Source organism: Trachypithecus francoisi, unplaced genomic scaffold, assembly GCF_009764315.1.
Source record: "Trachypithecus francoisi isolate TF-2019V2 unplaced genomic scaffold, Tfra_2.0 Lachesis_group21, whole genome shotgun sequence".
Taxonomy (NCBI): domain Eukaryota; kingdom Metazoa; phylum Chordata; class Mammalia; order Primates; family Cercopithecidae; genus Trachypithecus; species Trachypithecus francoisi.
The window spans coordinates 24,890,309-24,916,782 of NW_022681467.1; the positions used below are offsets into that span (position 1 = coordinate 24,890,309).

The 26,474-nt window shown below is 49.8% G+C and overlaps 1 protein-coding gene across 6 annotated transcripts in view; it reads right to left on the reverse strand.

Annotated features, from left to right (window-relative positions):
- Window positions 1-1,541: 1,541 nt before the first annotated feature.
- LOC117068563 (tyrosine-protein phosphatase non-receptor type substrate 1) overlaps window positions 1,542-26,474 on the reverse strand; it is a 47,282-nt gene continuing 22,349 nt past the window's right edge. For 3 of the 6 annotated variants that reach the window (XM_033185915.1, XM_033185918.1, XM_033185917.1), the window contains exons 4-9: window positions 20,680-20,997; window positions 19,741-20,073; window positions 16,981-17,094; window positions 13,971-13,995; window positions 6,524-6,575; window positions 1,542-3,989 (exon numbers count right to left, since the gene is read on the reverse strand). In XM_033185915.1, coding sequence (XP_033041806.1) covers window positions 3,741-3,989; window positions 6,524-6,575; window positions 13,971-13,995; window positions 16,981-17,094; window positions 19,741-20,073; window positions 20,680-20,997 — 1,091 coding nt within the window. In that variant the 3' untranslated portion in view covers window positions 1,542-3,740. Of the gene's footprint in view, window positions 3,990-6,523; window positions 6,576-13,970; window positions 13,996-16,473; window positions 16,666-16,980; window positions 17,095-19,740; window positions 20,074-20,679; window positions 20,998-26,474 lie in introns of those variants that run through there. The other 3 variants (XM_033185919.1, XM_033185920.1, XM_033185921.1) reach the window with 2 other exon arrangements.

Here is a 26,474-nt window from a genome sequence, read left to right on the forward strand (position 1 = left end):
CATGCCTTGAACACCCATTCCTGCAAGCAGTGCACATATTTCATGGGTTGCTCCCGGAGGGAGGTGGAAAGCTGAACTCAGGCCACAGGCCAGGAAACTGCTAAGCTATCTGTTACAGCCAAGGCCCTGGTCTGAGAGAAGGGTGACCTCTCTGAGCCCCGCAGGCAGCTCCTTGTTTCAGGTGGTCTCTGATCACATGGACCAGGCCAAGGGTGTAGGGATGATCCCCAGTGGGCTTGTGGATCTGAGTTCAAGTCTCAACTTGACTAAAGACTCATTGCGTGAGACTGGTCATGTCACATGCACTTCCAGAACCTTATCTTTTGTTCTTTGCAAAATGGGCATAACCAGAGCGATCTGATAGTCATGAGAATTAAATGAGGCAGTAAGTACAGTGTGGGGAAGAAGAGTCAGATTCCCTGGCTTCAAACAGCTCTGCCATGGGACATTGGAGAAATGACTTCTCCGTGTCTCAGTCTCCTCATCTGTAAAGCACAGAGAACAAGAGTTTCTCCCTCATGTGGTAGTTGGGAGAATGAAATGGGTTATAACTGTGAAGCACTTGGCACCACACTTGTCATAGTTGTTATTAGCTATCATAGTGGTTAATTTTGCAGTCAGTGCTCAATACATGATGTACTGATTATTAACCCAGTGGCTAAGCATCAGGCACTGCAGTCATCCAGTTGGAATTGGAGGCTCAGTAACATCGCTCATTAGCTCTGTGACCTTGCATAAGTTCAACCCCCTCTCTGTGTCATCTATAAAATAGAGTCAGTAACATGATTGCCCTTGAGTCACAAGGTTTAAGAATTCATCAAAGTGTTGACACATAGTAACCACTAAATATTAACATATTTATGCCTTAACTTTATTACATAATTTGCACTAATATCATTAATGATCTAATGGAGGGAGAGAAAGGAAACTAACATTTATTGAGCACCCACTATAAATCAGCACTTGACATCAGTCATCTGGCAAGGATATTACAGGACAAGCATTAGATTTCTGCATTTGGTGGGGAAGGAAAGTGAGGCCCCAGGAGGCGGAGCCAGGTGTCCAAGATCCCATCAGTGGTAAGAGGCCACGAGACTCAGCTATGCAGGGTCAGGGCAGGAAGGAAAGACACAAGCCTCAGTGATGGCCTGCCCAGTGCCAAGCATGGGCTCAGTGCTCCCAACCTCCTTGAATCTGCACAGTCACCCTGGCAGGGACTATTCCTGCCCCACTGTGCAGACGTGGGGCCCAAGTCTCAAAGAGGTGCTGTTTGAATTCCCACAGCTACAAAGCAGCAGAGCTGAGATCCAAACTCAGTTGTCTGTATGGAATTTTATCTCAACCTTACACTGGCTCTTTCTGAGCCAGGGGAAACCAAAATCGTATGTCTCTAAAACCTAAGTGAGGAGCTCAAATACTGTAGGTTGTTTCCAAACCCTGGGGTCCATTCAATCCTCTTCCAGGCCTTGGGAGGAGGGCGGGCAGCCCCCGAGGTGGCCCCAGGACACACTCACAAAGACAAGAATACTGAACACCGGAAGGACTCATTATTACCCAGAAATCTTTATTACAAAAATATTTTGCAAGCCAAAAAGTTTAAGTTGCAACTATATACAAAATGGGGCCTGTTTCCTTCCCAGCAGTCTTAAAATAAACTCCTGAAACCATGCTCCTTCCGCAGGGCTGGTTTGACCTCTTCCTTTTCCTGGGGTTCAATACACAAGGTATGTGGAATCTCCAGGTTGCCAGGCTAAAGCTAAAGCTATACATCTTCCTTGGCCTTATTCCCTTATTTCCCCCTCCAAGAATTAAAATAAAATAAAATGAAAATGGCACCAAGAAAACATTCTTTTAAAATACTGAATGTGTGTGTGCATGCGTGTGCACACGTATGTGCTATCTCTGGGTAGAAGAGAGGGAAACGAAGGTTTACAAGCCAATCTTTTGGAATTTGGAACTAGCCCGAGCCAGGTGGCTGGGCCACTGTGGCTCCCAGATGCCACATGGGAGCTCTGGCCAAAGCTGTCCACATGGTCTGTTGGCTCAGCTAATTCCTGGATGTCATCATTGAAATCACCAAGTGACCAGGCCCCAGAGAGCTGGGTCTGTGCTGAGCTCCTGCAGTTCTACCTGTAGGACCTCCAGGAATGGGCAGGATGGCTCAGCTTCTCACTTTTACAGCCTGAGCCAGAAATCCCTTGGGCATCCCAAGGCCAGGAGTCATGAACATTAACATCTCAACTCTTAAGAGTTATAGTGAAGACTGAATACTGGGTCACCCCTCTGGCCAACCTTCTGGGACAGAGTGGGAATCAGCCTGAGCTTCACAGCTGTACCACCCCCCTGGCTGTCTTCAATTTATTCCAGTTTGATCCCAGTAGGATTTGAGCGCAGAAATGGAAGATTTCTTCTTCAAGGATCAGCTCGGAAAACCAGGATGGGGGCGGACACTAAAGGGGTAGGATAGACGGCCAGGGCCACTATCCCTACCCTTTACTATGTGTTCCTAAAGTGCTTATGAGAGGTGGTGGGGAGGGGTGTCATCTTCACTATCCCCACTTTACGGATGAGCAGACTGAGGCGTTAGGTCTCCACAAGACTGCACTGTCAAGAGGCAGCCCTCAGCAGGCTGGACTTACCACGGCGGGGTCACAGAAGGCTGCACTACCAGCCGCGTGGCTCAGCTGAGAACTTGGCCAAGTCAGTCCCAGTCAGAAGGCTAAGTGTCTCCAGGGAGCAGCTGACCTGATCCTTCTTGCCCGTTCTTGGGGTTCTGGGACTTGGAGGAACTCAGTCTTCGCTGTAAGAAAATCCCTCCAGGACAACAAACTGTTAAACCTCAGACTTCACGAGACCCAACCATGGACTTCAACACATGACAGACAGCCAAGATCACGTTGCTGTTGTTTTAAGAAAAAAACAAAACAAAACAAAACACCACAGATCAAGTTTTCTAACACCTCAGTTTCAAGATTGCACGTTTTACATTTCTCAGTAATTTACAGGCGTCCACAGCGAGATGTTGCTTAGTGCTAGCTGGAGGGGCAAGCTCAGGTCTAGAAGGGAGAGATGGGTCTGGGTGGAGCAACGCAGTTGGGCCCCAGGGAGTCTTGGAGAGACCCAAGGAAGTGGAGGGTTTTGTCTCCAGTCCTTTGGGAGGGGTCCTCTCCTCCTCCAGGACTCATGGCTCTTTAGCCTAGGGATGGGGAAGGCCAGGACTGTTGGCAGCAACCTCATCAAGTCTGGATATGGGTTCCAGAGTTTTTTTTTCCAGCTCTTCCATGGAAGGGGCAGTTTGATCTAAAGGGGAAATCTTCCCCCCTTAAGCCCCAGTTGGGTGGTGGTGGTGGTGGTGGTGGTCAGGGGGCCACCCTGGAAGCTCAGGCTTCGGAGCATGGGGGAGGCAGTCAAGGGTCTTCGAGACCCACGTGGTGATGGACGGAGGCACAAGAGTTCTTGGACCCCAGGCAGTTCTGGCCACTTCCCAGGTCGGTTCCTGGCTGGTTTGGCACCATCAGCCTCCAGGTGTGTGGCAATGTGGGGGGAGGGGGCCGTGGCTGCCCAGGAAGTGCTGGAGAGCCAAGGAGGGGTGGGGAGAGAAGAGCCACCCTGGCCCCTGGATCCCAGAGCCTGCACCGCCCCAGCCCTCTGGGAACTGGGTTGGCTGTGCTCATCACAGCGGCTCCCTGTGGGACAAGAAAGCACGTGGAGATGGGTGCTAGAGCAAACCACGGTCCCATTCACTTCCTTGGGACCTGGACGCTGGCATACTCTGAGAAGGATGGCTCGGGCTTGGGGGCCGGCTGCTTGGGGGTTCGGTTGAGGTGGACCATGTCCAGGTCAGCGTAGGTGAGGGTGTCCTCCGATGCGGGCTGCGGGCTGGTCTGAATGCTGGCATACTCTGTGTGGTTGTTGGGCTCCGCGGCCCGGGGAGCAGGCTTCTTCCCCTTGGGCAGGTTCAGGTCTGCATATGTGATATCATTTGTATCCTGGATTTAAAATACCCAAAGAGAAAGTCATGAGAAGGTCATTCTAGAGGCCTTGGCCCACTCAAACTAAATACCAACTCTGGATGCTTCTGTGTCCTCTCGGCCCACACTGGCTCAGCCATAAGTCATGTTCCCCTCATCTCTTGCCAACGTTACTTGCCTCCAGCCTTGCCCCTTCCCATCTGCCCTCCTCCTCACCCTGCCTGAAGGGTCTTTCTGACCCACACAGTGTGGTCCCCTCGCAACCCCGCCTCAGTGTCACCTCCTCCCGCTCCTGCCTCCTCCCAGCCTGAACCACCTGCAGTCTTCGCCCATTTCTCATGTTCCTCCCTCTGCCGAGGGTGTCTGTCCTGCTTCTCCTTGTAACAAATCCCAATCCACCCTGTAAATTTCAGATGAAGCATGGCTCATCCTAAGACCCTTCCTGGCCCTCCCCTCTCCTGGCAGGGTCCAGGTTCCTTCTTTGTGCTTCCTCAGCCCATAGTTTGTTTTCCATCACAGGACCCACCACCCAGGACCGTGTCTGTTTGGGGGCCTGAGTAGGTGCTGATGGTGATGTGTGTGGGGACATTCATTAATGTATGCATTTATTCCACAAATATTCACTGGGTATTTGTTATGATTCAGAAACCAAGGCTGGCACAGAAGTCTGATTCATACTGAATGAATAGGATGGCAATAATTTCAACTTCACTCAGGACAAAGCTGGAGACAGGGAGACAGAGAACAGGGGCAGTATAAGAATGAGATCGCCAGTTAGCAAAGCGGGAAACGTTCTGGAATCAGAAAGCCTGGGTTTGAATCCTGGTTCTAGCTCAGGGATTTTGAGCAATTCACTTAACCTCTCTGGGTCTCAGTTTCTCCACCTGTAAAGAGGTGATAACAGGGTCTACTGCCAGGGCTGCTGTGAGAATGGAATGAGATTATCCAGGTAAAGCGTTTAGAAAAGAGCCTGGTACACACTGAGCATCTGTCTTCAATAAATGTTCGCAATCATTAACCACTTAGCAAACTTGGATACCTCCCATGTGCTAATCCTATCAACCTGCCACTGCCGCCTCAAAATCGCCCATCATGAATGATAAACTTTGCTCCCTCTGTGACTGGCCCCTACGTGACAGAACAGAATAAAGGTACCACCAACCGGCACACCTCCTAGTTGGTGCACGGTAATGGCCGATTTCAGTTCTCAGGGCTTACAAGCAGCACACAACCACACAGATCACCCATCCACTCTTACCACAACCTACTTGGGAAGGATTATCTATTCCACTTTACAGCTGAAGACACTGAGACCAAGGGAGGTTAAATAAAGTGGACACAGTTGTCCAGCTGGCAAAGAACCAAAGTGTGTTGGACTCTGCGGCTGTGCTCTTAGCACACAGCTCCTGTCCTGAGCCCTGCGTGCTCTCATTTACTTCTGTCTGGGAAATCCACATTGATAGCATGCGACTCCCTCCCTGGCCAGGGCTAGCACCTGGCACTGGAATCGCAGGCACTCTGCCAGCTGGGCCGTGACTGTCTGGCTGTCCAGTGCGCGGCACATAGTGGGTGCCCGGTAAGTCTCTGCTGATGGGAATTTAGTGCAGGTGTCCATGACCCGTTTTTCCACCATCATTTTTTTCCCCCAGAAGATTCCAGGAGGAAGTCCAGAAGTAGAATGACAGGGGAGAAGGTCTCCCTCTCTCATGACTGGAAACGGTTTTGTTTTTCCTAATTACTACCCGAGCTCATGTCCAGGGCTGCCGGGGGACCCCATGGGTCACAAGGGCAGGGCCAAGGCATTTTGGTCTACAAATGCTGTGCCTTTCACCAGCCCGACAACAGATCACATCTAAAAAGATGACAACTGCCTTGGAAATGTCAAGGACAGCTGGCGCACTCTCGTTCCGGGTTCAGAGCAGGACCTGTCTTGTTACAAGATGCTGAGGAGCCCTCTGCCTTCAAGGTCTGACAGCGGCAGCCGGTGATAAGCAGGGCTAGGTTTCTCAGAAACCATGTTGCCTGCAAAATCATCTCAGCAATGTTGACCAGAAACCTCCAGCTTGAACGAGTGTGCCCTTGCATGAGGTAATTAATGACATGGGGTCTTTCCATCAGCAAAGGTGGGAGAGGCCCTGGCAGGCTGGGCTGTGCAGTTACAGCATAGAAAAGCCTGGCTGTGAGGAGGAGTGGGCAGTGAGCTGGGAGTGGCGCTCCTGGTAGAGGGACGGGCCTGGGCAAATGCACAGAGGTGGGAAGGCACAATCCACACTAAGGGAGCTGCAGCCTGACTCCAGGGCACCATTTTCATAGGACGGATTGTGAATGGTGCCCCTGGGGAGTTGTGCAATGGGTAGCACTGAGTCAGGAGGCTGCAACAGCCACTGTTGGCTGCAGCAGAGAGAAGGAATATGCATAGGACATGGGGAAAGCTAGGAATGTAAGATCCTCCACCCTCCACCCCACAGGGAGTCTTAATTTAGAACCAGATCTGCAATTCCGGTTGATGTGAAGCAACCAGGCCACGGAGTTTCCCAGGAAGGGCATCTCACCAAGGATTGTACCTGGGTTATTTCTCTGGCATTCTTCTCGGGCTCATGCAACCTAAAAAGGAAAGAGACACACAGATAAAAATACCCTCACTATCTAAAGTGCTCATGCAAATTGATAAGAATAACATTTAGGCTCCACTTTCTATATGGGTTGAAGACGTGGATGAAGGACTCATAACAGAAATACAACTGCACATCAAATGTTTGGACAAAGGGGTCAATCTCACTAAAAAGGAATTGTAAACAATGCACTATCATTTTTTTTTAACCTACTCTATTGGCAAGGATCTTTAAAAATTATAATACTTGGTGCTGGGGAAGCTCTGGTGAAATGAACTGGAGCTTGCATACGTCGCTGGTGGGAGAGGCAAACCAGTACAATCCTTTTGGGAAGCAGCTGGCAAAAGCAAGAGCTTGGAAGATGTCCTCATCCTTTTGACTCATAATTGCACTTTTTTTTGGGGGGAATTCAAAATATAGAAAAAGCTTTCAACACAAAGGCATTTGTCAAGGGCGGGATGGGGGAGGAGGTTTATATCTTAGGGTTCTGCCAATTGGGACTGGTTAGGGAAATTAGGATAAATCCACAGATAAAGATTTAAAAGGTTTATGAGGAGGTTTTTTTTTTAAGTTACAAATGCTTACATTAAAATGATAAGTGAAAAAGGAAAATTCTCTGTGGAATTATCTCAATTATGAAAAATGTGTGGATAACACTGGAAGGAAACATAGCAAAATGCAAACTGCAGTGGTCTTTGCATGGTATTTTTTTTCTCCTTTTTAGTTTCCCATATTCTCCAATGTTCTGTATTATAAACATCTATGTATCATCATTAAAGAAAGAAAAGAAAAAGACCAAGATGTCCAAGTTAATCAAAGAAGTTGTTCGTGCACTTGCTTCTATAATTGGAGGCCACGGCTTGACTCACTGAAGGGTCACGGTCAAGGTGATGAGCATACCAGAGCCACTGGCTTGGCAGAAGTTGTGTAAATTCTCAAGCCGGCAACCCCGGGGATGTTAGCATGGATAATGTCAGAAATGAGCAGTGGGGCTTGGCAGCAGGGTTATTAATGGATTTGGCATGAGTGCTTGGCTCCGAAAGCAGTTCTGAGACATGACAAGCCCCACGTGGCCACAGAAACAACCCTCCAGGAGCAGGGCCACGTCCGCTGGGGAAGATCACACAGATCTGTCCCCACCCTACTGGCCTCCAGCCTTCCTGGAGCTCCCCACTGACTGGTTGGTTCAAGTCCAACTCATCACCCTGCTCAGAGTCCCACGTGGCCTGGCGTGCTGCCTCCAGGCTAATTCACTGCCCTGTCCTCATGTACCCACTCATCTACCCACCAAATATTTCGGCGGGGGGGTGCATTTGATGTTATGTACCTCATGCTTCAATAGCAGCATGAAGGACCCCCTTGATCATTTTTCTTCTTGGCTAACTTTCGTGTCTCCTTCAAGACTCAACTATGGTGTCACCTTGTGATGGCTCTGCTGACAGTGCTGGGCTAGCTGGGCTGCCCCTCCGTGACAATCTCAGATCTCCTGTCTATCTGCATATCTGGTTTCTATTGTGACAATCTCAGATCTCCTGTCTATCTGCATATCTGGTTTCTATTGTGACAATCTCAGATCTCCTGTCTATCTGCATATCTGGTTTCTATTGTGACAATCTCAGATCTCCTGTCTATCTGCATATCTGGTTTCTATTGTGACAATCTCAGATCTCCTGTCTATCTGCATATCTGGTTTCTATTGTGACAATCTCAGATCTCCTGTCTATCTGCATATCTGGTTTCTATTGTGACAATCTCAGATCTCCTGTCTATCTGCATATCTGGTTTCTATTGTGACAATCTCAGATCTCCTGTCTATCTGCATATCTGGTTTCTATTGTGACAATCTCAGATCTCCTGTCTATCTGCATATCTGGTTTCTATTGTGACAATCTCAGATCTCCTGTCTATCTGCATATCTGGTTTCTATTGTGACAATCTCAGATCTCCTGTCTATCTGCATATCTGGTTTCTATTGCTGTCTGCCTGCCTGCCATGCTTCCTCACCACATGTGCTCAAAAACAGTGACTTGGAATGAATGCCAGTCAGGCTGCCCCAGGGCCTTTGCATGCTTTGTGCTGCTGCCTCTTCATCTGCTTCAATCCTTTTCTTCCTTCAGATGCTATTTTAAACAGTCTTGTCTTGGAGAAATCTTAACTGAACCCCCAAACTCCATTCTCAAAACACGGTGTTCTTCTCTTTCAAAGCAATTTCAGACTACAACCAATTACCCATTTCCCCATATTTGTCTCTCCCCTGGATTTTCCAATTTCAGTGAATAGCTCTACCATTGCTCATCCTGTGCTCAGGGTGGAGAAGTAGGAGTCAGCCCTGATTCTTCTCTCTCTTCCTTTACAGCTCTCATCTAATCCAACCTAGGGCTGGTCGGCTCCACCTCCAAAATATCCATCAAAGCCAGCCACCCCATCCTCTCCACCATCCTAACTCCCCTGATTCCTGAAGAACCTCCTCCTTGATCTCCCCACCTCTATTCCTGCTTCCCTGCCCTCCATTCTCCCTATCTCAAATGCATAAGTGATGTCATGTTACTTTTCTGCTCAGAATGCTCAAGCCCTCTAAAACCACTCCAAGGTGGTCAAGTGACACCAGCTCCAAGGCTCAGCCTGGCCGACTGCTCTAGGCTCCATCCCTCTCCTGCCTCTGCTCCGCTCCAGCTCCTCTGGCCTCCTCTGCGCTCTGTGCATGAATCTGACTGCTGCTGTCTCAGGGTCTTGGCACTGGCTGTTCCCTCTGATTGGTGTAGTCTTGTCCCAGATATTCCCATGGCTGGAGCCTCCTCATCCTTCTAAATGTCACCTTGCAGATAAGCCCTCCCTGCTCGCCCAAGACCCTACCTCCTTGATCTGCTCTATCCCTTACCTGGCTTCATTGTATTTAGTCAGCAGCTGCACCACATCCTTTAACTTTCCAGCTTGTCTGGTAACCTGTCTCCTCAGCGGACCATCAGTTTCACACAGGGAGGAACTGGGCCAGTCTCATTCACTGCTGAAGCCCCAGCACCAAGAACTGGGCCAGTCTCATTCACTGCTGAAGCCCCAGCACTAAGAACTGGGCTGGCACATCATCAGCAGTCCATATGTATTTGTTGAATGAATGAATGAGTGAGTGAATGAATGAATGAATGAATCTTTCTCACTGGCTCTTAAGTGCTATGAAACCAGGGGTGGGCCTTTTCTCCTTCCCTTTGCAACTCCCAGCTCAAGGCTTGGCACTGAGTTAGGCTCAGTCCAGATGAATAAATGAAAGACTCAGGGAAGCCCTAAATATTCCAAGAATAAATGCAGTGAATGTCTGACAAGTGAATAAATGGCTGATCGAATGAACCCTAGTGCCCAATTAAGGGAGCAGAGAGACACGTTTTTCTCTCGTCTGAGCTGGGGAAGATTACAGACAATGTTCTGTCTGTACATTCCTAACCCAGGGAGTTAGAGAGAGCCAATCCCTCCACCAGCCCTGCAACCTGAAGAACCCTTTGAGCTCAAAGTGGCAGCCTCCCCGCTTGCAGCCTCCCTGAGGTGCTCGGCTGTTACTCACACCAACGTCCTCTGGAAAGTGTCTGATCGCAGCAAGCCAAAGCCGAAGCCGGCTGCGGCATGGGAAACCACCATTAGCACTCACTAGCTATTGCTTTGGTTTAGAGAGATGAAAGGGAGCAAGTGATCTCATGGCTCCCTTGGTAGGCTCATGCTGGAAAAATAAAAAACAGGCAGAAAACGGTTGGTTTCTCTGGGGAAGAAGAAATAGACAGCAAGAAGCATGGGAACAGTCATGAAGGCACCAGCTTTCGTGCAAGAGATGTCAAGGCTGAAGTCATCATTCTGGTGCTTCCTAGCCGCAGGACCTCGGGAATGTCATGACTTCTCTGGGCCTCAGTTTCCTCAACCATACAATAGGGAACAATAAGAACCTGATAGAACAGGGGTTCTCAAAGTGTGGCTTGGGAAGAACAGCATCAGTACCACCTGAGAACTTGTGGAAATAGAGATTTTCCATCAGGGACTTTGAAGGTGGGGCCCAGTAAGCTGTGTTTTAACAAGTCTTTTGGGGATTCCGCAACACACTCAAGTTTGAAAAACACTGTTCTATAAAATTGGGATAGTGATAAATCATAGGGTTTCTGCAAGAATTAAAGTCACAATTGGGCTAATATACATAAAGGCATAGACAGTGCCAGGAGCACAATAAGTGCTCAATAAATGGTAGCTGCTAATGATGCCATTATTATTGACAATGTCCTATTCTTCCAGAAACTCATTGTCTAATCGGGCAGGTAAGACAAGTAAAAAATCATGACAACAGGGCGGGGCGCAGGGGCTCACGCCTGTAATCCCAGCACTTTGGAAGGCTGAGGTGGGTGGATCACCTGAGGTCGGGAGTTCAAGATCAGCCTGACCAACAAGGAGAAATCCCGTCTCTATTAAAAATACAAAATCAGCTGGGTGTGGTGGTGCATGCCTATAATCCCAGCTACTCAGGAGGCTGAGGCAGGAGAATCATCTGAACCCAGGAAGCAGAGGTTGCAGTGAGCCGAGATTGTACCATTGCACTCCAGCCTGGGCAACAAGAGCAAAACTCTGTCTCAAAAAAAATAAATAAATAAAATAAAATAATAACAACAACAAAAACAAAAAAGAGAGATCCTTCTAGTTGGGGCTGTGTAGTCACTGGGAAGCAGTATTTTAGGGATTCAGAGAAGGCAGAGTGGGAAGTGCTACAGTGGTTTAGGATGGCATTCATTCACTCATTTATTCATCCACTCACTCATTCATCCATTCATTCATTCACTCACTCATCCATTCATTCACTCATTCATTCATTCATTCATTTGTTCCTTTGTTCATTCAATAAACCTTTACTAAGCACCTATCCCATTCCAGGCACGGTGCCAAGTTTAGCAGTTATTTGCAGTGAACCTCAGGGACATGAGCCCTGGCTTCAAGGAGTGGGTTATGAAATGGGACAGGTGCAGAGACACCTTGAACACACCGGGGTGTCCATGCTGGGGCACCAGGAAGGTTCACAGGAAGCCCCCCCAACTCTGGAGGATGTCATGCCCTTGCTGACCTCAGGAGGAGCAGGAGGTGACCAGGTGACAGGAGGGGTTCCACTCTAGCTACCATATTGCATAACTCCAGGAGGTGCCATTCACAGAGCCCACTGTGCCTGCCACCCCTGGAGCTGGGGGACCCTGGGTAGTGCGTGAGCAGGGGCAGGGAGCACACCTCAGCAGACAGGGCAGTGTGCAAGGGGGAGGAGGAGAGTGAGGGCCCAGCCTGTGGGGGAGGGGAGGAGCACAGTGTGGTTGAGCCGTGAAATGTGAGGACAGGGGGTAGAAGGAAGTGAAACTGTTCAAGGCAACTGGACCACAAGAGGCCCAGGAGCCTCAGGGAGGCATCTGGACTTTATCTGGAGGGACAGGGAGAGCCACTGAAGGTTTTTTTTGGCAAATGATAGAAATGAGTCTTGCCCTTGGAAGAGTGTCCTAGGTGTGGGAGTGTGACAGGCATAAGCATGACAATAGGAAAACACATGTGCCCGGAAGGCAGTGGAGAGCCTAGTTTTGCTGGAGAGGTGGCTCTGCTTGTTCGGGGGAGGAGAAGGCCAGAAGGTTGGGCAGGGCTCAGACCAGGAGGGCCCCTGTGGAGATCAGAGCAAGAGGCAAGGCTTTAGTCCAAGAGTACCTTGGACTCACACTGCTGGGCAGGAGCGGGGCACTCGATGCTTCCCAGAGCCTTCTCTGGCAGAAGAGGTGCTCCTGCTATATGCAACTGCTTTGCCTGGTATTTGCCCCATCACTCCACCCATCACCTGCACCCCTCAACTCAGGATACAGCACTCTATTGCCCCTAACCTTGAGGTGGTCCTTAACCCTACAGTCAATCTATCAGCAAGTCCTCCTGGGTCTACCTTCAAAATATATCTAGAATCTGAGCATTTCTCAGCCTATCCCACCACTTTGGTCCAGTTCACCATCTTTTCCTGCCTGGACCAGGATCGCTACGGTCACCTACACACCCTTACCTCCTGTAGCATGGGCTCCACATGTAGCCAGGTGACACTTTTAAAACAAAAGTCAGATCAAGTCCATCCTGTGGTTCTTCATCCCACTGGGGATAAAATCCCGAGTCCTTCTAACAGCCACAGGCCCCACTCCAGATCATCATTTCCTATTCTGTAATTCTGGAACCCAGAAAGCTCTAAACAATCGAAAGACTGGCACTATGCAGTTGCTGGCAAAACCTGGTCTGAACCAACACAAAGCTATTTATAGCTTTATTTATCACCCTTAGCACGGATGTCTACATGGTTCTATGCAGATAGGTTCACATGGCAGATTACGGTGTGCTGCCTCTGCTCTGCTGGGGATGAAGATCAGAGGCCTTCCAAAAAGCCGATAAAGGCTTTTCACAAAATGGTTCATAACAGCTCCTGCTACAGGGGCATCTGCGAAGGACAACAAGATGCCGAGGACCTGCGTCTTCCTGACCTCATCTTCCTCCTCTCCTTCCTTCTGGCCTAGCATACAGGCCTCCTCTCTGGCCCAGCATGCTCCTCTCCATCGTAGCTCACTAGTTTCAGGCACCTGCTTGCATCCCCTTTTCAGAGGCAGTCCCTTCCTCTGCCTAAGACAGCCCCCCACCATTCACCTCCATCCCCTTGCAGGGTAGGAGTTGTCGCCACCTGATATGACACCATGAATCACTTTATTTCTGCGTTTATGCCTGTTTCTCTCGCCGGCGTCTGAGCCCCATGAAAGCCTGGGCTGATTCTTGTTTACTGCTGTATCACCAGCTGGTCCTGAGCAGGGCTGGCACACAGTAGGGACTCAAGTCACTAAAAATGTGAATCAACAAACTAAAGTGCCATCGGTGACGTAACGTCACCGCCTGAGCCTCTGACCAGGCTGTGAGTTTGCAGAGGGCACAGATTCTATCCGACTCATCCCAGCATTCCAGGGCCTGAGCACGCCAAGGTACTCAATAAATATTTACTAAACAAAGGAAAGAGTAAAGTATACAACTTGGATCTGGGAGGATGCATCCGGTGGCGTGTGCAGGATGTCTGTGAGGACAGAAAGCCCGGGAGGTCTCTGCCCCAGTCCACGTGGAATTAGACAAGGGTCTCATTGTCTGGGGAGAGCAGGCAAGAAATCAGCGCCTCTGTGCACCAAAAAAAAAAAAAACCCTCATTTGGGACAATAATTAAAAACAGCATGACCCAGTGCAAAGAGATTACAGAGGAGAGAAAGAGACATGTTGACCAACACATCGGTGAGGTCAGTGGACATGGATTATGCTTTATAGTCTGGGGGGCTGTGAAACAACCAAATAATAACTGCAAGAGGATCTGGACCAACGATGCACTTACCTTGTAGAGGAAGTGGAGCCCTGGGCTGAAAGACAAAAGAAACAAAAGCCCGTTGTTTAACTAGAAGCACACTTTTCTTATGTAACTATTTTCTGGCGAAAGGTTTGCCTCCAGGGACATGGAGAGGAAATACTGTAATCACATCCTTGGAACCACAGGAGACCCCCGTGCCCACCCAGTGGGCATCCTCTTCCACCAAGGAAGCCTGTGAGGGAGTAAGCTAGATGGTCCTGCTTTTCCACTTGCGGAAGCTGCCAGGGGTCCAAAAGCAGTCTTCAGCTTGGGAGGGAACAACCGCCCTACCTCTGTCTGGGTCTCACCTCCGTTCAACCACAAACCTCAGTGGAGACCCTCCAGTAAGCCTAGTCCCATTCAATGCCCTTCGTGGCTTGAAAACAGATTCTAGCAGGGCTGCAAATTGGGGATCAAGTGTGAACCCCGGGTCTGCTACCATTCACTCACTGTGTGACCCTGGGTGAGTCACTTCCTCTCTCTGAGCTTCTATAACTTGCAGGGTTGGGCTGAGCATCCATTTATTTACATGCCACCACTTTCCAAAAAAAGGATCTTGGAAGGAAAGAAAGTGTCCATCTGGTTTAGAGGTTTTAAACCTGTGATATGGCGTAACCCACAGAGAAGCCTCCAGGGTTCAGCAGCCATTTGACTCCCATTTTGCTGTAAAATTGTAATTAAAAGCAACATGCACACCCAAATGCACTCTGCACCGTACTTTAATAGCCTGGAGGCTGCCACAGTGCAAGAATTCTTGCTGCTGGGTTAACGCTTGGTGCCTGGGCAGGTCCTGGATCTTCAGGTGAGGAGTACCTCAGTTGGAAGCTCTGCTCAGCACCGAACGTCTGAGTGGAGGCTGACAGGTTGCAAAGTGCTGGACACAAGTCATCTCTGGGAATCCAGTGACAGGACACCAGTCACCCCCCTTTTACACCAGAGACTAGGTGACTCCTCGGGGTCACACAGCTGGGAAGTGGTTGAGTTGAAATCAGGACATTTCACTGTGGGCATTGAGAGGCTGGGCAGACCCCTCCAGGGCCTAATGAGGGAGATGGGGGGTCTAGTTATGGCGGAGGGAGGTAGCGTGCAGGGTGGTCCTAGACATGGTCCTTGGGTTTAAATTCTGGCCCCACCACCTCCTGGCTGTGAGGCCCTGAACAAGTTTTATAACTTTCCCACGCCTCAGTCTCCTCATCTGTAAAGTGGGGTTAGTAATGTTACCCATGAGGTCTGTGGTGAAGACTGACTGTGTTACTACAGGGAAAGCCCTGTGAGCAGTGCCTGGCACATTGGAATTGCTGGGGGATACTAGCCGTCCCTGTCACTGGAGCCTGTGTTTGAGAGCTACGCTCTGCACACAGACCCAACACTTGGGCTGGGTGCCCTTTACCAGAGCTGCAGCTCTGCAAACTCCATTCCTCCTCTGCAACACCTAAGCCCACAGTAATGAGCTCACACGTGTCAGGAGCCTGGCAAGCTGCCTGGGGCTGAGACTCAGAAAGGATAGCCAGGATTTCACTATCGGCTGCTACGAATGCTTCATCCCATGGGATGGGTTGTTACCTTTGGTGGGGAAGGGACCTGCTTCCCCACCCAAGGAGGAGTCCTCCCTGTGTGGGGCTCTCCAGGAACTCTAGGGAACCCATTGGGTAGGCGTCTTGGTGGGACATCTTGCAGATTCTGGAGAAGCAGGGCCTGACTCCAACCCTCCCAGACAGGAGCATGAGGCTTGGCCAGTATCTCAGAGCCAGCCCAGGAGGGAGGGAAACCTGGGAGGTAGAGGTGAAAGAGCTCCCGAAGGGATGTGTGATTAGTGTACAGTGTGCCCATCCAAGCTCAGCTGTGCCAGGCCACAGAAAGGCAGCTCGGGACAGCACTTGTCCCTTTGGAGGTGGTGGGTCACAACCAGCATTTTAAACAGAAATAAGAATATGACAAAAAAAAAAGTATCGGTTTTAATTTTATATATAAAGGGTGTGTGTATATGTTGGGTTGAGATGTGAAATGTATTTCTATCTCTTGTAATAAAAAAAGGTTGCAGAAATACCAGCTTAAAATTGTCTTCTACAAGAGTGGGAAAAAGAACATGTATTTATGGCGATCCTAGAATGTGTCAGACCCGTTATTTCACATGGGCTTATTTGGATCTTGTAACTTCTCCAAGACAGGCATTGCTAAACCCATTTTACAGATGGGGAAACTGAGGCTTCTAGCGGCCAAATTGCTTAGAGGATACAACCAGGGTCTGGAACCCTGGTTTGTCTGACTTCATAGTCAGAGGCCCTGCCACAGCAACAACCAACCCTCCCAACAACCAACACACACACACAGACACAAGACACACATAACACATGCACACGAACAAGGGGAAGCTGTGCCCTGGGTTTGACCCTGTGCCCTCCTGCTGTGCAGTCAAAGACTATGCACCTTGCCCTGTGAGGGGGCTTTCTAGGGAGGTGGCTCATAGTTCCGGGCTCACATACAATATGGGTAATACTCAGGGCTAACATTTATTGAGCACTTGTGTGCCGGTTACTTCCCTAACAGTTTCCATGCAATCACTTGTTAAGTCCTCCCAATCAAATGGTGGCGCTGTTATCTCCATTCTCTCTGGCCTCCTGTCCAGGGGCTGGTCATGTAACCTAGATTTGTACCAGGAAAGCAGAAGTCGGCCGGGAGGCTCCTGGGAAAGACAATGTCCTCCCTGAGACAGGTAAGAAGAGTCCCTGCCTCCCCTCTTCCCAGGTTGGCAGCTCCCTTGCTCAGTAGTGGCCCCTTGAGGACATGGGGCCTGGGGCAGTGATGAGCATCTTGTAACCATGAGGAAGAAGCCAGACTCTAACGTGGTGAGGCCACTGCCCCAGCCCCAGCACCACTACCTCTGGACTTCTTGCTACTGGCAGAAGATGATGTCCTTAACCCAAAACACCTAATGGCGTCTCCCTCTGAGGACAGTCCAGGGACAAACCCTTAGGGAGGAAGAGCGGAATGCACCCACCTTTCTTCTGTCTGATTCGGACGAGGTAGAGGGCTGCCATCAGTAGGGCCACCAGCAAGGTGCACACCACGCCCACCACAATATAGATGTTCCGTTCATTAGTTCCAGTATTCTCTAGGGACCACATGGAATAGAGGCTTCACGTATGCAGATTAAAAACAGAGAAAACCAAACCCACCACAGCATTTCACCACTAAGCAGGTATCATTAGCTGAGAACATCTGGCTGGGCCTTCGCAGATGTCTCGAGTCACATGGGCACACTCACGGGTCTGTACACACTTGCCCACGAGGCTCATCCATGAACAGCACAAAAACCATACTGAGGTGCCAGGGGGGAATATATTTGCCGCTGACAGCTACACAGGAACCCCTGCTGCAGGATACAGGCAGAAATCTCACTCCTGAGGAACAGAAACATTCCTTCTCATCTGGAGTGAACCACAGAGCGGTCACGAGGGTACCCCAGATCCACTGGAAACTGAATCAGCAGCTGGAAGAAGGGGCAGTGTGGCTACCAGGGTCTGCATAGCTCAGGGGCTCACCACTGATCTGTGCCCGGCACCTGGGCCATCACATTGGGCTCAGGAGTTAGCACAGGGGCTCTGAAGCAGGACTCTTGAAATGACAATGGAGGCTTGGCTGCCCAGGGCACAGGTAAGGGGGTCATAGACTAGAACACAGTGGTTCGTCAGGAGCAGGGCTCTAAGCCACAGAAAAGTGCTTTCAAATCAATGCCACTAAGTAGCTGTGTGACCCTGGGCAAGTCAGTTAAACTGCCCTCCAAACCCTGGCTGCTGCTTCTGTTATTGGGGCCAACGGTCATCTCTACCTCATTGGCTAAGTAAGGATTATATAACCAACCAACCAACCAACCACCCAACCAACCCACCAACCAGCTAACCAACTAACTCTTTCATCCTGTTTCACTCAAAAAGCATTTATTGAGTGCCTACTGTGGCCAGGCCCTGAAGCTACAATGCAGAGCAAGATAATCATGGCCCCTACCACCTGAGACTCAGAGCTGAGGGGTCATGAAGCTCATCCCCTTCAACACAGCTACGAGCAAGTGGAGGCCCAGAGAGGCACTGACTCATCCAAGGTCACACAGCAAGTCTGTGACACAGCTGTCATGGAAAGCCACACATCTTGTCTCCCGATATCCTATACATCCTAGGAAAACCTGGCACTGGCCGATGCCCTACATGTCCCATGAAAACCCAGCATTGGCTGATGCCCTACACGTCCTATGAAAACCCAGCATTAGCCGATGCCCTACACGTCCTATGAAAACCTGGCATTGGCTGATGCCCTACATGTCCTACGAAAACCCGGCATTGGCCGATGCCCTATACGTCCTATGAAAACCTGGCATTAGCCGATGCCCTACACGTCCCATGAAAACCCAGCACTGGCTGATGCCCTACATGTCCTACGAAAACCATTGGCTGATGCCCTACACGTCCCATGAAAACCCGGCATTGGCCGATGCCCTACATGTCCTACGAAAACCCGGCATTGGCCGATGCCCTACACGTCCTATGAAAACCCGGCATTGGCTGATGTCATCCTATGAAAACCCGGCATTGGCTGATGCCCTACACGTCCTATGAAAACCCGGCATTGGCTGATGTCCTACACATCCTATGAAAACCCGGCATTGGCTGATGTCATCCTATGAAAACCCGGCATTGGCCGATGCCCTACACGTCCTATGAAAACCCAGCATTGGCTGATGCCCTACACGTCCTATGAAAACCCGGCATTGGCTGATGTCATCCTATGAAAACCCGGCATTGGCCGATGCCCTACACGTCCTATGAAAACCCGGCATTGGCTGATGCCCTACACGTCCTATGAAAACCCGGCATTGGCTGATGTCCTACACGTCCTGTGAAAACCCGGCATTGGTGAAACCAAAGGGTCACTTTGACACAGCCCCAAGGCTCTCTTTTAGAGCTTCCCTAAAGGGTGCATGAAGGACAGAAATGGCTTCTATTACTAATCCATTCAAGGGTTCTACTATGTACAGGGCATCAGCCACATTGATAACAGGTGATGAAATATTCCATGGCTGCATTGAAATGCCAACAAGGTGCCACCATTTGAAAACAGAAGAGATGTACACCAACACCACGTTGCAGGGGCTGAGAAAATGATACCTTGACACCCTCACACTCTCTCAGGGGAGTGACAGCATTATCTCCTCCTTACATGAGTATGCCCTGTGGCCTAAAGTGTTCCTTGGGCAATCACACAGAAATAGTCACATGTGGGATGGAACATGTACAAGGATGTTCACTGAAGCACTGACTGTACGTGAGACAAGCTGCAAACACCCTGAATGACTCCACCCCAGCTTCCAGTGGGGCAGGCTCCCAGTGGCAGCCAGGCAGATGAGGCAGAGGCTAGAAAGAATAGGGAAGTGGGGCTGGGCCAGTGAGGAATGGGGAGCGTGACAACTATCAGGTGAAGAAGGCAAGATGCAGGATGCCATGAACAGATGGGCCCTCTCTCTCCCTCTTTCCTCCTGTGATATAAATCTATGTCAAAAGATCTATCAAAATGTGCATAAACCCTTACCAGTGGTGACTCTTGGAGTATGGGATTTGGGGAAATGGAGCTGACATTAAAATCCTACTTTATATTTATAGACTTCTAGATTATTCTATAATAAGCAGGAATTACTACTTTTAACATTTAAAAAACCCACAAAACTAAAAGTTTAAAAGAGCTGGGTCAGCTGAAATAGAGGCCTCACCAGCGGCGGTATTTGAGCCCTGCTCCTTCCGGTGGGCTGAGACCTTCAGGGAAAAGCTTTTGTTCACCGCTGGCTGCCCATCATGCTCCACCTGGCAGGTGAGCTTCACATCATCCCTATGGGCAGATACATTCACCAGGAGCCAGCTCGTCCAGTTATAGGTGCCATCCTTGTTCTCTGGAGGGCTTGAGGCCATTTCTGTCCGGGACACGTTTCCGTTCTCCAACCAGGTCAGCTGTAGTCTCTGGGGGTAGAACTTCGTCACCTGGCAGGTGACGTTCACCTGGTTCTCTGCCCTCATGGGCTGTTGAGCAACCTCCAAGAAGGGTGGAACTGAAACAGCACAGGGCAGAAGCTGTGACCTTGTGGCACAGACAGATCACAGGGAGGGCTCCATAACGTAGCTCCCACCACCACCGTGAGGGCATCACCAGGACAGTGCTAGGCAGGCAGCACGTGCTCAGACATTGAGGGTGCTCTTTGCATATGAATGAAATTACTAAGTACAATGCCTGGCACACAGTAGGTGCTCAAGGACTGGTAGCTCCTACTAGGCTAAGAATGGGTGAAATCTATAAGCACCACCCCTGGCATGCAGTTGGAATGTTACAACCGTAGCAAAATAAAGAAAACCACCAAGCACGTAGAGGCTTGGCTCATAGCAGGTGCTCATTAATTGTAGCTCATTAAAAGTTATTGGTGGAATAAATGAAACTGCTAGCGCAGTCCTTGGCACCTGGTGGGTGGTCACCTAGCCACTGCCATTAAAATGTTAGTAAGTGACCGGCACATCTAGGGGCATGGGAGGTGGGCAGTTAGGAATTTAGGTTCTAGGCATTTCAAGCCCTGGAGCAAAAGTAGAGTTGGATGGGTGGAGGGTGGTGGGGAACGGGCTTGGCAGCCAGGTGTGGGCTTGGGCTGGGTTTGAGGGTCTTCTACCTCGGATGGCCTCAGACAAGTTGGCAGTCCCACGAAGAGGGTCCCCCTGCAAGGTGACGTGGGCTACCTCGCAGATGACTTGAGAGTGAACATCCCCGCGGGTCAGCACCACCCTGGCTGTGCTGCGGATGCTGTAGGACACGCTCTCTCCTGCGGGGTCCACGTTGGTCTGGAAGTCTGAGAGCTCATTCCCATTTTTGAACCATTTCAGGGTGATGTCTTTGGGAGAGAAGCCGTGGGACTCGCAGGTGAAGCTCACTGTGTGCTCAGCTGTGGCCCTCGCTGTGGGGCCCGATACCACAGGGGCAGAGGGTTTGGCTACAAAAGGAGCATCGATAAACAGGAGACATGACTGAGATGACCATCACTAACGATAAGCGTGTGACACGTTAAGAACCTTCCGAGACATTATTTTTTACCCTTCCAATAATGTGGAAGGATTAATGAGGGCGGTGTCCTTATTCTCATTTTACAGAGCAGGATGCACAGGTTGGGAGAGGTGAGGACCCATATGAGGTCAGACAGTGTAGGGGCAGGGCCCAGAGGGAAGTCCAGGCCTGAGTTCAAACTTCTCCACTCCACACAGGGTGATTTCCACCAATTTGGGCACGGGATCAAAATTAACGATCCATCTCATCCTTGGTATTAACTCTTGCTACCCTGCCCCCCTGGAAACAGTGCCAACCCCAGAGAGAGCATTTATAGAGGTCAGTACAGGGAGTAAGTAGCAAAGTGGCACCACCCTGACAGCTGGAACCAGGCTGCTCAGCCCATGAGAGGGGCGGCCTAGCACACTCAGCTCCTTGTCTGTAAAATGGGACAGCAGCATTTCTCCTTCCTGGGATGCAGCGAGGATTAAATGAGGCAACAGAAGCAGTTTTGCTTTGGATAAACAGAAGATGTTTCACAAAAATAAGCAAAAACAGATCTAACTTTAACCCAGACTTTATTCATATCCAAAGCTCTCTCTTCAGGTATTTATGAATTTACTTCATATTTTTCATTTTCTCCACAAATATTCCAGCAGGGGCTAATCTGTGCCAAGCGCTAAATTTGAAAGGAAGGAATACTTTTCTGAATCTAGGGTCTTCTTTGGGGTCAGCTTTGGATAGATATTAAAGATCACCAAGTGTGGAGAAAGCCAAAGGGGTTAATTTCTTAATTATCAATAATTACACAGACACAGGGTGCCCAAGCAGGCAGAAGCACTTCCTGGGTCCTGAAAGCACACAAATGGCTGAATCAGAACGTGGGCTGTTTCTCCCTGCAGATGGGCCCTAAACGTGTCTCCAAATTGCTAATTATTACCCTGTACCTCCTATCGCAATCACCAGGAAGCACATATCACCCATACTTGCATTTGTAAATATTAACTTGCTCCCTAACACCCGTCAAACATTTTGAGGGCACAGTAAGGAGGGTGTCACTTGAAGAAGTCAAGTCATCGAGGCCAGCAGCCTGGATGTCCCCAGAGGGCTGAGGGGCTGCAATCAGTTCCCATTTATCCAGGGCTTCTCTGGAGCTGGACACTGGCTGCTCCCTCCATGCCCTTCAGCTCTTTAATCCTCGTTCCATCTCTGTGAGGGGATCCTCGTGTGAGCCCCTTTTAGGACGAAGCTCAGAGAGGCCCAGGACCAAAAGTGGATACAAACCCCACCCTGGTAAGATGAGGGAGGTTGAATGCAAGCACAGAACCTGGTATGTAGCAGGTGCTTAATAAATGACCCCTGGGCCTGTTATCAGGAGGTCTGGTCATTACTGCTTCTGAATCTACACATTTATCCTTTAGGCAGCAGAACAAAGCAGAGCAGAAACACCAAGAAAAGGCTCAAACCCTGCTCCCTGCAGCTCATGACAAACCCAAATGATAAAAGGAGCAGAAACCACCAAGTGAGGATTCTCTCCCCTTTTCTAAACAATCCCCTCAGGAAACAAGTTTGGCGAATTGGCTTTCAAAACACAAACAAGATCACAGGCGCCTCCCTCCAGAGGAGCCATTTACGGAAGCCGGAAGCATTTTAAAGGAGGAGGGAATAGATTCCTCCGTGACAGCTTGGTGTGTCGAGGCAGGGTGGGTTCTGGGGCCGAACTGGAAGGATTTGCTGGGATTCCGGCGGTTGTTTAGACACACACATTTTCAAGATAGAAGGTTCCCCCGTCCTGAGGCTGGATCTGAGCAGGGCTTTGTCTGGGGCCCCTACCTTGGCCCCTGTAGGCCTGTATTATAAGAGGGGGTCTGGCCAGGCCACTGGGGCCTCCAAAGAGCTGTCCCGGGTACATGTTGTTCAGAAGCATCCATAGCCTGAAAAGCTGTTCTCCCATCTGGCACCACAGAGGACCGTCTTTTCCAACTTGTCCTCTGTGACCTCCGGGTGTCTATCCCAGGGATTCTTAGTCCTGGCTCTGTACTAGAATCTTCTGGATTAATTAAAAACTTTAGATGCCTGGGCCCATGTCAGGCCAATTGAGGAGGCATGTCTGTGGTAGAGCCTGGGATTGATTTCAAAGTTTCCCAGATGATCCTAAAGAGCAGCCAAGATTGAAAGCTACCTGAGCACACCCTAAGCACCATTTCTACTTGAGGGCTGGAGGAGCACTGACCCATCTGAGGTTGCATGGCTTTGGCATCACAGAGCTCACATCTGTTGAACATTGACTGCAGGCCAGGTGCTGCCCTAAGCACTCTACAGGATTTAACTCATTCGGCCCCAACTCCTGGTCTATGAGGCTGGTGTTATCACCTACAAGTGAGGACATTGAGGCCCATGGTGGTGGAGTGCCTTCTCCCAGGTCCTCAGAGCCAGGAGGTAGCAGAGCTGGGATGTGGCCCAGGCAGTTGGACTCTGGCCACGCTCTCCTAACCACAGTTCTGCAGGAGTTCAGGGACAACCTGAATACCGCCACCATTTAAGGCTCTGTGTACATCCTCTCCAATCCTCACAGAACCCCTGAGGGTTGGCAATCATCATCACCATTTCACAGACAGGGAAGCTGAGGACTCAAGGGAAGCCAGGATTCACCCAAGATCACATGATCTTGGGAAAACCCCATTGCTTACTAAGGTCTATCGTCTCCTCAGGCTCACCGCATCCTCATAACATCCTGGAAAGGTTGGTACCATTATCGACATTCTACACATGGGGAAACTGAGGCTCAGCAAGGGGAACTGGGTTGCCCAAGGTAACACATCTTAAAATAACACCTTGATGGCAGGGCACGGTGGCTCACACCTGTAATCCCAGCACTTTTGGAGGCTGAGGTGGGTGGATCACCTGAGGTCAGGAGTTCAGGACCAGCCTGGCCAACATGATGAAACACTATCTCTACTAAAAATACAAAAAAAAAAAAAAATGCTGGTTGTGGTGGTGGGTGCTACTCGGGAGGCTGAAGCAGAATCACTTGAACCCAGGAGGTGGAGGTTGCAGTGAGCCAAGATGGCGCCATTGCACTCCAGCGTGGGCAACAAGAGTGAAACTTCATCTCAAAAAAAATAAAATAACACCTTGATTTGGGGGTGTCTACTCTGCACTGGGTGATTTATACACAGGAACTCAAATCCTTTCTATTCTCCCAAAGGAGTCCCTGATTATCACCAAGGAGCAGCAGCGGGGCCACATCCTCATCCTGGCACTTTCTCCTTTTATAACAAGTACTATGAAGGAAGAGCCATTTCTTGCCCCTTTTACAGATAGGGACTCTGAGGCTCAGAGAAGAGACCTGTGTGGTGAGCAAGTGGGGGAGCCAAGGTTTGGTCCCCACCAGCCTGACTCACAGCCCCTGTCTCCGTAACACTCAGCTATGCTTGTCAAAGTGTGGAGAAATGCTCCACCCTTCTCATTCCAAACTCTTGCAGTTCTAGAGCAATAAGCATAGGCTGAGGCAGGAGAATTGCTTGAACCCAGAAGGTGGAGATTACAGCGAGCCGAGATTGTGCCACTGCACTCCAGTCTGATTCTACAGATGAGGAAACCGAGGCTGAGAAAAGCAAAGGCACTGTCTCCTCATCCCCCAAGTACCCAATGGGCATTTCCAGCGTTCCCCAAGCTCTCGTGTCTATCAGTTGAGCAAGTGCCTGAACTTCATGAACCCTGACACTAACCACCACCTTCCCTTTTTCCCTTTGAGATCCTTGACTTCATGCAATTCTAGGGAGAAGCCTCCTGCCATGGCACCCAGATCTGGTTACCCTATAGCCATAAACTGAAGTCAGTGGGCTCCTGACAGCCTGAGGGGAGAATATAAACTCTTGCTCCAATGAGCCCCAAGCACCCATCAGGAAATGACTCATTTCCTTATCCTTAGTCCTCAGCACCATGAGTATGTAAGCATGTGGTCTGCTGGGCTGCAGGAGGCCCAACTCTGCTCCATGGATGCTGCTCAGTGATGTGCAGAGACCTGTTCTTTAGGAACAGGTTCCCATATCATGAGACATCTGCAGGACCTTTCTGATGGGGGCCAGTCCCTCCTACTCCCATAGGGTTTTGTTGTTTTGTTTTTTCTTTCTTTTTTTGAGACAGAGTCTTGCTCTGTCATCCAGGCTGGAGTGCAGTGGCACAATCTCAGCTCACTGCAATCTCCACCTCCTGGGTTCGAGCAATTCTCCTGCCTCAGCCTATGCTTATTGCTCTAGAACTGCAAGAGTTTGGAATGAGAAGGGTGGAGCATTTCTCTACACTTTGACAAGCATAGCTGAGTGTTACGGAGACAGGGGCTGTGAGTCAGGCTGGTGGGGACCAAACCTTGGCTCCCCTACTTGCTCACCACACAGGTCTCCTCTCTGAGCCTCAGAGTCCTTATCTGTAAAAGGGGCAAGAAATGGCTCTTCCTTCATAGTACTTGTTATAAAAGGAGAAAGTGCCAGGATGAGGATCTGGCCCAGCTGCTGCTCCCTGGCCTCCTCCCACCTCCCTCCTTTCTCATCCAGGGCATCATTTAGGCTGACAGCATGGCAAAGAGGAGTGAGCACTCTACTAGGAGTCAGCAGATTTGGGTCACACCTAGGCCACTTACTTGCTGTGACTGTCTAGGCACGGGATGCATCATCTGGGAACTTCAATGTCTCTTCCTATAATATCTACACAATCAGGATAAAGCCACCCTCCCTGCCTATGTCCAGCAGTTGTGGGGAGACTTGATTGTTACAATGTCTAGGAGGGAAATTAGGCCATATCCACAAACATTAAAACACACACCCCCTCTGATCTAGCAATGGCACTTCCAGTGGGCGTCTCCCGCCTGAGTAAGGTCACACATGTATAAGGTCATCCACTGCAGGACTGTTTTAATAGCTCAAGGTTGGGGACAACTTACGTATCCATCAATGGAAGACTGTAAAATAAATCTGACATTTCCATAAGCTGGAGTATTCTGTAGCTCTTACACAATGCAGCAGGTCTCCATCCTGATATGAAATCTCAGTATCAAATGCTAAGGCTTACATTTGGGAGAGGTTTTCCAATCACCAATGGGTCTAATGGTCTGAATGTGAGTATTCTGAACCTTTAGGAAACTGATGAAAAGGAGAAGTGCTGGCTCCCTGCTTAGCGCTTCTGTTCAAGGAGCTTTCAGTCAGCACCTGTGATGCACCAGGCTCTTCTATGGAAACAATGTCAAACACTGGGGCAGGAATGAGCCTTCCTGGAATCAGATGTGGGCTCTGGTCCAGAACCTGTCACCAACTGGTCCTGTGACTGTGGGCAAGGGCCCTGTCATCTCCTGACTTAAAGTTTCCACCTGTAACTGGGGGTTGGGCTGCATGGTCTGAGGGTCCTTCCTGCACTAATGTCCCAGGAGTT